Below are 13,815 nucleotides of genomic sequence, written 5' to 3'. Positions count from 1 at the left end.
GTATGCACAGCCACTCAGTCTTGGCAGGATTGAGACGAAGCCTGTTTCTCCCCATCCAAACCCGGACCGCCTCCAGGCAGCGGGACATCACGGTGAGGGCATCACTGGGTTGGTTCGGGGTGGAGAAAAAAAGGTGGGTATCATCAGCGTACTTCACAAACGAGAGGCCTCGGGGCGGATCTCTGCCCTCCCGTCAACACCGACTGCGAGTGGCCCAGGAGATAGGAGGAGAACCACCTTAAATCGGTGCCTCCCACTCCCAACCCCCTGAGACGCTGCAGTAGGATACCATGGTCGATGGTATCAAAAGCCGCTGAGAGGTCTAATAGGACTAGGACAGAGGAACAACCCCTGTCCCGAGCCCGCCAGAGATCATTCACCAGCGCAACCAATGCCGTCTCCGTGCTGTGCCCGGTCCTGAAACCCGATTGGTACGGGTCCAGATAATCAGTTTCCTCCAGGAACAGGGGAAGCTGATGCGCCACCACACTCTCAACAACCTTCGCCAGAAAGCGAAGGTTGGAGACCAGACGATAGTTGTTTAAAACAGCCGGGTCCAGGGCAGGCTTCTTGAGGAGGGGTCTCACCACCGCCTCCTTCAAGGCGGCGGGGAAGATACCCTCCTTCAGGGAAGCAGTTATTACTGCCTGGAACCAGCCTCGTGTCTCCTCCCGGGTCGCAAAAACCAGCCAGGAGGGGCACTGGTCCAATAAACAGGTGGTGGAGCTCAGCCTCCCCATAATCCTGTCCACATCATCAGGGGAAACAGGATCGAACTCAGTCCAGATAACATGCTCAAGACCGTCCGATTCCTCCACGTCAGACTCTGCCCAGTCCGAGTCCAAACTGGTCCGTATCTGAGCAATTTTGTCCGTCAGATGATGACTAAACTCCTCGGCCCGACCCTGCAAGGGATCCTCCCTCACCTCCTGGTTAAGAAGGGAGTGAGTCACCCTAAACAGGGGGCCGGGCGATTATCTGCGGACGCGATGAGGGCAGCGAAATAATTAGCCTTCGCTGTCCTCATCGCCGCAAGATAAGACCTTATGAAGGTTCTTAACTGCAGTCGGTCAGATTCAGATCGGCTGGACCTCCAACCGCTCTCCAGACACCGTCTCCGACGCTTCATCTCCCGGAGCTCCACAGAAAACCATGGAGCCCAACGGGATCTGCGCCGGGTCAGGGGTCGCAAGGGTACAATACGGTCGAGTGCCTCGGTGGCCGTCCTTTCCCAGGCATCCACCAAGGCATCAGCCGGGCTGTGAATGAGGGCAATGGGTATAGACCCAAGCGCCTTCTGGAACCATTCTGGGTCCATTAGGCGCCTGGGGCAGAACCACCTGGTCGGTTCCGCAGCCCAGCGGCGGGGGGTGGCATAACGGAAGACCAGCCGCAGGAGATAATGATCAGACCATGACAGGGGGAAAATGGCTGGCAAACCCCCTCCCAGATCATCCAACCACTGCCCAGATAAAAACACCAGGTCGAGAGTGTGACCCCCCACATGAGTTGGGCCCTGAATTACCTGGGTCAGGTCCATGGCCGTCATGGAAGCCATGAACTCCCGAGCTAACTCTGACAACCCTCCCAGGGAAGGCAGGTTGAAGTCACCCAGCACTATAAGCCTGGGGAACTCCACCGCCAACCCTGAGAGGGTGTCGAGCAGCCCAGGCAGGGCTGTTGCCACACAGCTGGGTGCCAGGTATGTGAGCAACAAGCCCATCTGGACCCGAGGGCCAAATCTCAGGAGGAGGGACTCACTCCCGCCTATCTGGACAATGGTGGTCTCCCGCGGACATAAACATCAAAGAACATCAAAGAAGCTAGCTAAAATCACTCATTGGAAGCTTCCATGGCTCCCCTTTTTGTCTGTGAACAAAAAAAAATAGTTATTGAAGTGTACTCATTTAATACGTTTTAAGTGTTTATCTAAAATTGTGAAGGCCACAAACATTTTTGGAAAAAAAATATATAGGAAACAGAATCTGCTGAAGAATTCCCTCGTAAGTTGGAATGCAACTTATGGTCACCTCTTCATAGTGTATGAATTAGCTACTCTATCAAGCAATAGCTTCATGTTGCATTGTTTACTCTGAACTCTAAATTATAATTTAGATCCAAGATTAATTTATGAAGATCAACTGAGAGAACGTTCATATGTACAAAAAGACAAGAATGTAGTTTCCTTTTATAACTGATTTTCTGAAAGAGTACATACATTCTTTCTCTTCTTACTCTTCTTATGTTTTAGAGCATTTCTTCATCTTGGTCAGAATAACTTTGCAGAAGCTCACAAATTCTTCACAGAAATTTTGAAGATTGATCCATCGAATGCTGTGGTAAGAAATCTTAACGTTAAATATATAGCAATGGCTCATAGGCTTTAAAAATATATTGTCCTTTAGTGTCTGATTTATAATACTGTATGGATATACAGGTAGTCTTTGACCAACAACTATAATAAAGCCTGCCATGAGTCATGATAGCCGTTAAGTGAAGCCATTAAGTGAAGTGATCACCTTACTTACAATGGCCCATCCCTGTTCTTCCTGATGTTGTTAAGTGAAGCATGGGGTGCCTCAGGGAGCCTGAGGCAAGCCTTGGGATACCTAGCATTGGTCCTGCCCTGGACCTCCCAAGGCCTTTCCCCATCTCCTGAAGTACTCCGTGCTCCAGTTCCCACTCTTCCGGCCTCATTGAATTATAGCTTCTCAAAAAAAATGGTGGTCACTTCCAGAATTGTGCCATGTGGCCCAGCAATGGAACTGCTTGCTATGCTTCCCTAACACAAGCTCCAGAGCACTGCAGAATGTTGCGGAGCTTGCGTTAGGGAAGGAAAGCCAGCCGCCCTGTTACTAGACAGTATGGCATGATCCTGGAAGAAGCTGCAATTTTCAGGGCAGCCAGTTTGAATTGTGGCTTCTCAAAAAATGGCAACCACTTTCACAATCATGCCACGCAGCCTAGCAATGAAGCAGCGTGTCCTTCTTCCCTAACCCAAGCTCTGGAGATCTTCTAAAGGTAAGTGTGATGGATGATGTGGGTGAGGCGAAAGGTGTGGAGCACGGTGGAGTGTGGACCAGGCTCAAGGCCTGCAGAGATCCTATGTGGGAGATGGCGGGGAGATAAGTAGAGGGGCACTGCAGCATCCCTGCAGTTGGCTATAAGAACAAACAGTTGCAAAGGCACTGCAGCCGCCATAACTTTGGGACTACATCACAAGTAACATTTAGGGTGTCTGCCTTAACTATGAACAGTCACTAAGCAGCCGGTCGTAAGTCGAGGAATAATTGTATACATTGAGGTAACAAGTATCAGTACTTAGCACAATCACAATTTGTTGAGTGAACTTCACTGGAATGATGCAGAGTAATATACAGTTCAGCCTTCTCCAATTTGGAACCCTCCAGATGGATTGAAATATAAACTCCCAGAATTCTCAGCTAGTCAATGGAGGGCATCTAGTTGGGGAACCAGTTTAAATTGAGATGTTTCTCATATTCATCTTGAGCTCTACAAACAAGCCCTATTGTAATGGTTGGGACAATAGCAATGAAGAAAGCATCCAAGTCCCTTCCCAAAATCAAAGCTTGGATAAATAAAGTATTTAAAAGTGTGCTGCATTTTCTCTAGAGTGGTTCCTTTAGATTTCATAAAGAAATCTAATATATCTATTTTCTCTAGGCTAACAACAATGCTGCGGTTTGTCTTCTTTATCTGGGAAAACTGAAGGATTCCCTCCGTCAGCTGGAAGGGATTGTTCAACAGGATCCTAAACACTACCTCCATGAGAGTGTTCTCTTCAATTTGACAACCATGTACGAACTTGAGTCTTCTCGCAGCATGCAAAAGAAACAGGCTCTACTTGAAGCTGTAGCTGTCAAAGAGGGTGACAGCTTCAACACACAATGCCTCAAGTTAGGATAAACCTATGCATTTCTTTTTTGCTAAAGCTCATTTCAGAAGCTGTATATACCTCAGCTAATCTGTAAATGTTCCTCCAGGAAGTGCAATAAAAAAGCTCTTTAACTATGAATATATGGTAAAATTGTTGTAATATAGGAATTTATATACTGGTCTGTATATCATCCTCGGGATTTCCAGTTAATCTACCATCAAATTCATCCCTTCTAGTGTATAAAGGTAAAGGTTCCCCCACACATGCGTGCTAGTCATTTCCAACTCTAGGGGCCGGTGCTCGTCTCCATTTCAAAGCCGAAGAGCCAGCGCTTTTCCAAGGACGTCTCCATGGTCATGTGGCTGGCATGACTAGATGCCAAAGGCACATGGAACACTGTTACCTTCCCACTGTAGTGGTCCCTATTTTTCTACTTGCATTTTTACGTGCTTTCGAACTGCTAGGTTGGCAGAAGCTGGGACGAGTAACAGGCGCTCACTCTGTTATGCGGCACTCGGGATTCGACCCGCCAAACTGCCGACCTTCTGATCGACAAGCTCAGCATCCTAACCCCCTGAGCCACTGCGTCCCTGTATACCAACCATCAAAATTATTCAGATGGGAGTTTTTTCCTGTTAATAGTGACCTATATAAGCTAATTTGTCTTGGTGGCTTTTCTTCTAAAGACATTCAGGATGTAGTGATTGTGTGTATAGGATTGGAGGACAATGGGGTGATGAATGGAAAAGATTGCAATAAAGTAGAAAATTATAAAGACAGGCTCCTGTCTAGGGTTTTTGTTTGTTTGTTTCCCTAAAGCAGTGCACCCACTTGACCCCCACAAACTATCCCCAAATTGTTTTTTGAAGAATTACGGGCACATCCTCCTTCACCTGTTTCAACCAGGCCTGCTCAGCATGAAAAACTGCCATTTTGCCTTGTAACTTTACCTAATTAAGCAAGAAATTATCCCTAAATATCAATACTAGCTTTTTTTTGCTTTTGTGACCAAAATGCATCAGGATTTACCCAAGCATATCAGAATAAAGGGCCAGATTGTATTTATGGTAGAACAGACTCATCTAAAGAAAGAATCAATTTATAATTCATTTATTAATCTTCTCTCCAAATTCTTCCCTTAAAGATAAGGAATTTTGTCCATCAAATGAATAAACAGCATTTGCAAGCAAAAATAATTTTATCTCTGAACATGCCCTCCCAGGCCCCCACTTGCCCTTGAAACCAGCTTTGAAGGTTGTTCCAGGGCAAACTGGGAAACACAGAGGGGGAGAGAACAATACATTCTATTGGGTGAGCAGAAGCCTATTCATTTCACCTGGGATGTGGTCCATTGATTTATTACCAAGTAAGCTAAAGAAGCTAATTATTTGAAGGTAAGGATAGCTTGTTCAGATGAAAGAGGTAGATAGAAACTGGATTCACGTATCACATCCAGTCACAGCTTTCCCAATTATGATTTGTTAATGGGGGCCCACATCACTCTGGGTTTGCAATCAGTGGCTGCATATCATAAGCTTCTGTTTTCATTTGTTAGCCCTCTGGGATTATTTTATGTAATACAAATGACTGTATATATTTTTCAAATGTATAAATACAATTACAACACCCTAAGGAAAAAACAACAAACCAATCACATTTAAGCCAAGGGCAATATGATTCATCCAGAATGTCAGTACAAGAATATAAGGTTAAGCTAAGCATCCTTTCGCTTGAGAAGAATGGAGCAGAACTGAATGGTGTTGAAACACAGAAATTCTCTTCTGCACGCTTAAGAGGCAGAGGGATAACAGGCCTAATTATTGTGGCCATTAGACTGTACCAGTTGCCTTCCAACATGTTGCGGGCTGCTTTATTTCCTCTCGTTTGCCAAGTTCTGTTCCACCCTATGTACACGTTCCCACATAGGTGCATCCACAGAAAAAAGCCGCCTACAATGTTGGAGGGCGGCAGCAAGTATATTGTACAGATTTGTCTGCCTGGATGTATCTATAATGCATAAAGTGCTGGCAGAGCATGTCAGCAGGTGCGCTGCTCTTATTGCTATGCTCCTCACACACTGCGCGCCAGCGAGCCCTGGATAATTCCAAAGGTTACTGTGACGGGTGACTGAATAGGCGACGAATTGACCTGCTTTAGAGGTGAAAATGAGGAAGCCGCCTCTCCGCCAGCATTAAAAGCATGCTGCTGCTGCTGCTGCTTGAAAAGCCAAATTAAAATAAGGGACCTATTAAAACAAGAGAGCTGTCATTCAAACCAGACGGCGGGGAAGGAGGACAAGGGGAGGAGGCGGATTGCCTGCCAGCCAGCCAGTCTGCCAGGCAGGCGCGCTGCAAAGCTGTTGCTGGCCCAGCTGATGTTCTGTTCCTGTTGTGCAGAGACAGCCGGGCGGGGAATAATGAGCTCGAGAGGGTCCCGGTACAAAAGGGGAGATGGCGATACGGAGGACTAGTGTTTTCTTCTGCGGGCCGGGCTGTTGAGCCGTTGGTTGCCGAGCCTATTGGGGGGGGGGCGGGAAACGAGCCATCTTCCAGCTGAGATGAAAGGAAAAAAAAGAAGAGGGAGGGAGCTCAGGTGTGATTGTACAAGCAGCAAAAAGGTGACTTCTTGGTTGACTGGAGTACTGCGGAGGGGGGGGCGGGCAGGAGGTTTGTTGTCACTGTGAGTTTGGGGGGTGGGTGGGAGCACGAAGGGAGGCTCAGCTAATCTCAATGTATACGTGGTTGCACTTTTGACAATAAAGGTTCATTCAGGAGAGTTCATTCCTTAGTCCAGGGGTCTTCAAACTTGGCCCTTTGATGACTTGTGGACTTCAACTCCCAGAATTCCTCAGCCAGCATGCTGGCTGAGGAATTCTGGAAGTTGAAGTCCACAAGTCATAAAAGAGCCAAGTTTGAAGACCCCTGCGGCTTAGTCCGTCTCCCGCCAATTTGCCCAGGCAGCCATTTGCACAGGCTTCCTTCCTCCTTGCACAGGCTTTCCTGAGCCCTTCCCGAAGGGGCTGCCCCGCGAAGCTGGTCCGCCTCAGGGAAGGCGCGTGACCCAGGGGCGCCCGTACGGCAGCCCCGCCTCGAGACCTGCCTGCCTTGCCTGCTCCAGCTGCCTCCTGCGCGTGCAGGTGTGATAATGGGTTTTCCAAGCGCAGGTGAATCTCGCCCTCGTATAACTGGAGAGCAGAAGAGCGGTATTTTGTTTTTTTTTAGCAGGGCCCTCGAGGAGTAAAATCCCTTCCCGTGTGAACCCCAAAGGCAACCTGGGCCGAGAAAGCAGAGAGAAGCTGCTTCTGTTAATTTAGCTCCATGGCTGATCTCAAAAAAGCTAAGCAGGATTGGACTTGCTCTTGGACTGATGTCGATATTTTAGAATAGAATATTTTAGAATAGAATAGAGCTGGAAGGGACCTTAGAGGCCTTCTAGTCCAGCCTCCTGCTCAAGCAGGAGAACCTATACCAGGGATAGGCAACCTCGGCTCTTTTATGACTCATGGACTTCAACTCCCAGAATTCCTGAGCCAGCCAAGCTGGCTCAAGAATTCTGGGAGTTGAAGTCCATGAGTCATAAAAGAGCCGAGGTAGCCTACCCCTGACCTATACCATCTCAGACAAGTGACTTTCTAGCCCCTTTTTAAAAATCTCCAGTGATGGAGCGCCCACGATTTCTGGGGGCAAGCTGTTCCACTGGTTAATTGTCCTCACTGTCAGGAAGTTTCTCCTTAATTCCAGGTTGCTTCTCTCTTTGATCAGTTTCCAACTATTGTTTCTTGTCCTGCTCTCAGGGGCTTTGGTGAATAGCATGACCTTCTTCTTTGTGGCAACCTCTCAAATACTGGAATACTGCTATCATGTTTCGCCTATTTCTTCTTTTCTGTAGACTGGCCAAACTTAAGTCCTGCAGCTGTTCTTCGTATGTTTTAGTCTCCAGGCCTTTGATCATCTTAGTTGCTCTTCTCTGAATTTTTTCCAAACTCTTTAACATCTTTTTTGTGATATGGTGACCAAAATTGGCTGCAGTATTCTAGGTGTGGTCTTACTAGGGTTTTATAGAGCGGTACTAATACCTCACGTGATCTTGATTCTATTCCTCTGTTTATACAACCCAGGATTGTATTAGCTTTTTTGGCTGCTGCTGCACACTGCTGGCTCATGGTCAAGTGACTGTCCACTAGGACTCCAAGGTCCCTCTTGTAGTTACAGTTTTTAAGCCAGGTCTCAACCAATATGTACTTGTACCTTTGATTTTTCCTGCCTAAATGTAAAGTTTGCTTTTCTCCACACTGAAACTCATTTTGTTGGATAGGGCCCTTGTTCAAGTGTGTCAATAGGAGCCTTGGTGGAGCAGTGGGCTAATGCCTCCTTAAGTAACACCAGCTGCCTGCAATTAGTGCAGGTTCGCATCCCACCAGGCTCAAGGTTGACTCAGCCTTCCATCCTTCCGAGGTAGGTAAAATGAGGACCCAGATTGTTGGGGGCAATAAGCTGACTGTAATAATGCCGCTGGGGGGGCGAAAGCCCTAATAAGCAGGCATATACATAGAATGAAGGCTATTGCTAAGCACATTGGTTTGTGCTTAAATTGTAAGACGCCCTGAGTCTTCGGAGAAGGGCAGGATATAAATGGGATTAAAATAAAAATAAATAAAAAATATCTTTTTGGATCCTGAGTTTGTCTTCTGGGGTGTTGGCTACTCCTGCCAGTTTGGTGTCACCTGCAAATTCTTCAACTCCCTCATCTAAGTCATTGATGAAGATATTGAAGAATGCTGGGCCTAAAATGGAACCTTGTGGTACCCAACTGCTTACTTCTCTCCATGTGGATATAGTGCCATTTAGGACTACTCATTGAGTACAGTTTGCCAGCCAGCTACAGATCCATCTGGTGGTGATGTTGTCTATTCCACCTTTTTCTAGCTTACCAAGAAGTAGGTTGTGGCCTACTTTATCAAATGCCTCACTGAAGTCTAAGTATACTATGTCCACAGTATTTCACTGATCCATTAGTTTAGTCACTTTGTCAAAGAATGAAATAAGATTGGTTTGGCATGATGTTTTTAACAAATCTGTGCTGGTTGTTTGCGTCTAGTTGTTTGCAGATCTGTTTTTTATTATCTTTTCTAGGATCTTCCCAGGTATTGATGTTAAACTGATTGGTCTGTAGTTTCCTAGGTCCGGTTTTTTGTTTTTTTGTTTCCTTTCTTGAAGATGGGAACCACATCAGCCCTTTTCCAATCCTCAGGTACTTCCCCGATGCTCCAGGATTTTTGAAAGATGTGGTGTAATGGTTCTGAGATAAACATCTGCCAGCTCCTTCAGAACTCTGGGATGTAACCTTGTCAGGCCGCGGTGATTTATATTTGTCAAGGTCGGGTAGGTGCTCTCTTACAATTTTCTTGCCTATTTTAATTTTTGTTTCTAATTTGTCTTTTGCAGTGGGGTTTTTTTGGTATGTTGGGCTATAGTTTCTTTTTGTGTGAAGACTGATGCAAAGTATGAGTTAAGTAGCTCTGCTTTCTCCCTGTTTGTTATTTTCTTGCCATCTTCTCTCTTTAGTGGACCTGCAGTTTCCTTGACTTTTTTCCTGTTGTTAATATGTTGGAACAAACTTTTTTATTATCCATGATTTCTGTTGCAAGTCTTTGTTTGTTCTGAGTCTTCACTTTCCTGACTTCATCTTTGCATGTTCTGGCTATCTGCTGATAATCAGCCTTAGTTATGTGCCCCTCTTTCCATTTTTTTTTGTATTTGTCCTTTTTGTTTTTCAGGTTGTCAGAGAGATCTTTATGCAGCCATGTTGGTTTCTTCCTGAATTTTTTCTTTTTGTTTTTCAGTGGTATGTGTACATTAGAAAACAATGGAAAGTTAACATTTTGTTACCTAGAAAACAATGAAGCTTATCTTAAGAGATTTCAAACATAAGCTATGGCTTATTCACTGACATTGATTGAATATACTGTACCCCATTTGCCTGGGTTTATTGATGCTACACCAGGAATCATGACATTATGTAATATGCTGAATAATAAATAAGCACATGCTAAGCCAGAAATAGCTGAGTATAAAGTGCAAACATTAATCACATTTTTTACAAGCCTGGTTCACACAAGATGCTAAACTATTGATAGGTGAACCCTGGTCTACAAACTTTATGCTGTACTCCATTCCATGTATATATCCTTCAGTGGTCATCCAAGTTCATACTACTGAAATTTAGCAGCAAAATTGTAGTCTTTGTGGCAGCACAACTTACCTTTTAGCAAAATTAAATCTCTGGTCAGGCTTACCGTAATGGGTTTGAATTGAAAAACAAATTAGTATTATTTCCTCTGCCACACACAACAGAAAGGGACCAAAAATCTCAGTTCTCCTGTGTCCCTTCTCCATCTGCATGAAGTCTTCACAAATCTTTTAGCAATAAGGAAGTGGTGCCCATAAGAAAAAAGATGCCCATTTTTACTAATTAGTTATTCAATAAACCATGATTAAGCAAACCATTAATGTATTGTAAAGGTAAAGGTTCCCCCGCACATGCGTGCTAGTTGTTTCCGACTCTAGGGGCTGGTGCTCATCTCCGTTTCAAAGCCGAAGAGCCAGCGCTTGTCCGCGGACATCTCCGTGGTCATGTGGCCGGCATGACTAGACGCCAAAGGCACACAGAACACTGTTACCTTCCCACCGTAGTGGTCCCTATTTTTCTACTTGCACTTTTATGTGCTTTCGAACTGCTAGGTTGGCAGAAGCTGGGACGAGTAACAGGCGCTCGCTCTGCTACGCGGCACTCGGGATTTGACCCGCCAAACTGCCGACTATCTGATAGACAAGCTCAGCGTCCTAACCCACTGAACCACCGCGTCCCGTATTGTACAAACCCAGATAATTAAATCTTGGTTCTTTAAAGAAGGGAGCCCATTCCAGTCCCCCTGTGAGGGAGACTGGTAGTTTCAAATTTAGAGAGAGATGAGGGATGATGGATGGATAGAAAGATAGGTGATATAGAAGATGAGAGAGAGAGAGATGAGAGGGGTGGGGCTGGTATTTCAAAGGGCCTTAAAGACCTGGCTCTTCACCCAGCCTTTGGAGAGAATGGCTGATGTTTGCCTTCTGTTTGCCACTGGGTTTATTCTCTTCCCCAGCATTGTTCTTTTGTGCTGTTTTTATGGGTTTTGTATTGTTTCTTTATTTTTAAATGTTTTAATTGTAAACTGTCCCGAGTTGCTGGAAGTTGGATGGCATACACATTCAATAAATTATCAAGCTAGGTTTCTGCTGTAGTTCATGCTATGCTAAATTTCAATTTGTATTACCATGGTTTAGTGCAGTAAATTAGGTAGTTAATCCATTTATTTGCAACCATAGGTTTTAGTAAAAATCCGTATAAAATTACAGCAATCCTTACTGGCTCAATTCATCACCCCTACAATTAATAGCAGTTATCCGCCAACATCTTCCTTGCAGTCACTGCAAGCAAAGCAACTTGTTTTATTACATGTTGCTCTACACTGGTCAGCAGGAAATGGATTGCAATAAACTATGATTAGGTGGGTTCACATAATATGCTATGCTGTAAACCATGATTTTTGGTGCTTTTGCCAACATTTTCTTTTTAAGTTCTTCCTTTTTGAAGTTGAAGCATTCAGGTGCTGCAGGGAGATTTGGCAGGGACAGGGAATAGGAGTCAAAATATCAAGTATATCAGCTTATCTATTCTACATGTTTTTTTAAAAAAAAACCCTCTAAAAACAGTGTTATAATTTGTCCAGTATATAGGAATGTCAAGGGAAGCACCCCACCCCCAAACACATCTCTTGACTCGTTATCATTTCAGTTTCAACCCATCAGGCAACTGTTCCTATACAACCCCAAGACTTATGATCAGCGAAAGATGGCAACAATGGCAACCATCCATGAAAGAATGGCTGATTTTCGTCCTGAGCACAAGAGTCGGGTGCTGTGTTTTGCTCTCAGGAAAGAGAGAGAGAGAAAAAAAAGATTTCTGCATTGAAATCTCTGCCTGACAGCCAAGAGAGGATTTCTGTCGGACCAGACAGCGTGTGCCAAGGGCTGGAACAGCAGGAACTTAGCAGATGGGCTTCGCAGACAACTGGCACCACACCACTGCTCCATGCCCTAGTAGGCACCAGCCCTTTCGTGGATGCTAAATTTTTAATTCTGGAATTTAAAAGAACAAGCAAATGTCCTGGGGGTTTCAAGCTGCTTCTTGATTGAGAGCGGGCAGACGCAGCGGCTGTCAAACCAAAGTAAACAGCGCCTCTTTGCTTGCCTAATTAAGAGCACCAATCTTTACCTCTTCAAACCAGTCAGCAGTCTCAATTTCCCAAGGTCTTCAAGTGCTCTTCTGGTTTTTAAAGGGCTATTCATCATGGCCAGCCATTTTTTTTCCTCCGAAGAAGCGAGCAAAATTTGAAAAGAGCAAAAACATGGGTGGAGGCTCAGTCGCAATGAAACAGCCCACACTCTGGATGTGCCGGTGTGACTGCAGAAGGACAGAACTTGAGTGCAATCCTGTCATCTGGATTTTTTTCGGTCAGCCAGCTGGTTTTTTGTTTTTGAAAAGCCTTTTGCTGTATCTTTCACACAGTTTTGTGACAAGTAAAAATTCACAAAGTAAAACATTCCCCAGCATGTATTCTGCTGTTTTAGCCTTTTAATTCTGTTGTAATCTCCATGGAGAACTATGGTTCAATTAAGAGCATAACATATCTAGTCTAAAAGGATTCTGTTTTAAAATAAATTAGCGCAGGGGTGTCAAACTCGCAACGTCACGTGACGTGTCACAACATATTGTGACTTTTTTGCCCTTGACGGCAATGGGGTGGGCACAGTTTCGCTATGATGCATCAGGCCCAAAGGCTGGCAGTATGACACCCTTGAATTAGTGGATGCTTGTTTATATTCATATACAGTATTTTAACCCACAAAGGCCACAGTTAAGTTTAGAGACCAGGAATGGAGGTGCTGCAAATCCAATAAAAGCTTCTTTTTCAAGAGGAAGCAAGTTCCTTTTCTGATTGCCATGGAAATCAAGGTGGAGGCAAGCTGGGTTCATTCCAGGGAAGAGGACACTGTCTTTTCAACATTTAAATGGGGCCTGGCTTGTTCCAGATTGCAGAATTCCTTTCAAGAGACGCTGGATTTTCAGTAGGAGTTTCCATACAATTTGGCTGTAAATTAAAAGGGTGATGCTGGATTGATGAGATCAGGGCTGTAGAACATCACTAGGTGGCAGTAAGGTAATAATGCAAGTAACTCTTAGCTTTTTGCTGCCATCTAGTAAGTATCTTGAGTTTTACAGTCCAATTCCAGCCATTTCAGATGTCATTCTTCACCAAGCTCAAGAATTCCTAATGTAGAACCTTAGCATTATTCATAGACTGAAACAGAATCCTCAAGTCAGGGCAGTTATCGTTCTTCCATAAAAGCAGAGAATATCAGAACTCTTTAAAGGAACTATATAATTGCAGGAGAAGTGATGGTTGCTTTAAGTCATATCTAATTTTGAAGGAGCTGCAGTAATATATACTGCTCAAAAAAATAAAGGGAACACTTAAACAACAATGTACTGTATTTAATAGTAGGATGCCTTATTTTGTGTTCCCTTTATTTTTTTGAGCAATATATTTGGTAATATATTGGGGCTCTCTTTTTTAAAAATAAAATGCTGCATTTTGCACAAACCTAACAGGCATGGAACTAATGGGACATGCTAGCAGCCTTTTTAGAAGGCAGGCAAGCAGAAATATAGCTCCCACTTGTTGCTCTGCTGAAGCACCAATGATTCACTCATCTGTGTGGTTGCTTGTGCATTTTCTCATTTAGTTCAGCAGCATCTCTCCATAGAGATGTATTGACTTTTAGAAACTACTGCAATAGGGAGAGTGAGAAGAA

At 44.5% G+C, this 13,815-nt stretch overlaps 1 protein-coding gene across 2 annotated transcripts in view; it reads left to right on the top strand.

The window, feature by feature from the left end:
• Positions 1–4,663, top strand: part of TRAPPC12 (trafficking protein particle complex subunit 12) — an 85,674-nt gene extending 81,011 nt beyond the window's left edge. For both annotated transcript variants that reach the window (XM_081324384.1, XM_081324385.1), the window contains exons 12-13: positions 2,252–2,339; positions 3,685–4,663. In XM_081324384.1, coding sequence (XP_081180510.1) covers positions 2,252–2,339; positions 3,685–3,927 — 331 coding nt within the window. In that variant the 3' untranslated portion in view covers positions 3,928–4,663. The remainder of the gene's footprint in view (positions 1–2,251; positions 2,340–3,684) is intronic.
• The last annotated feature ends 9,152 nt before the right edge of the window (positions 4,664–13,815 follow it).

This window comes from Vipera berus (assembly GCF_964194415.1).
Source record: "Vipera berus genome assembly, chromosome: 1".
NCBI lineage: Eukaryota > Metazoa > Chordata > Lepidosauria > Squamata > Viperidae > Vipera > Vipera berus.
Note: the sequence above shows the minus strand (reverse complement) of the source record. Positions and strands in the feature narration are given on the sequence as shown.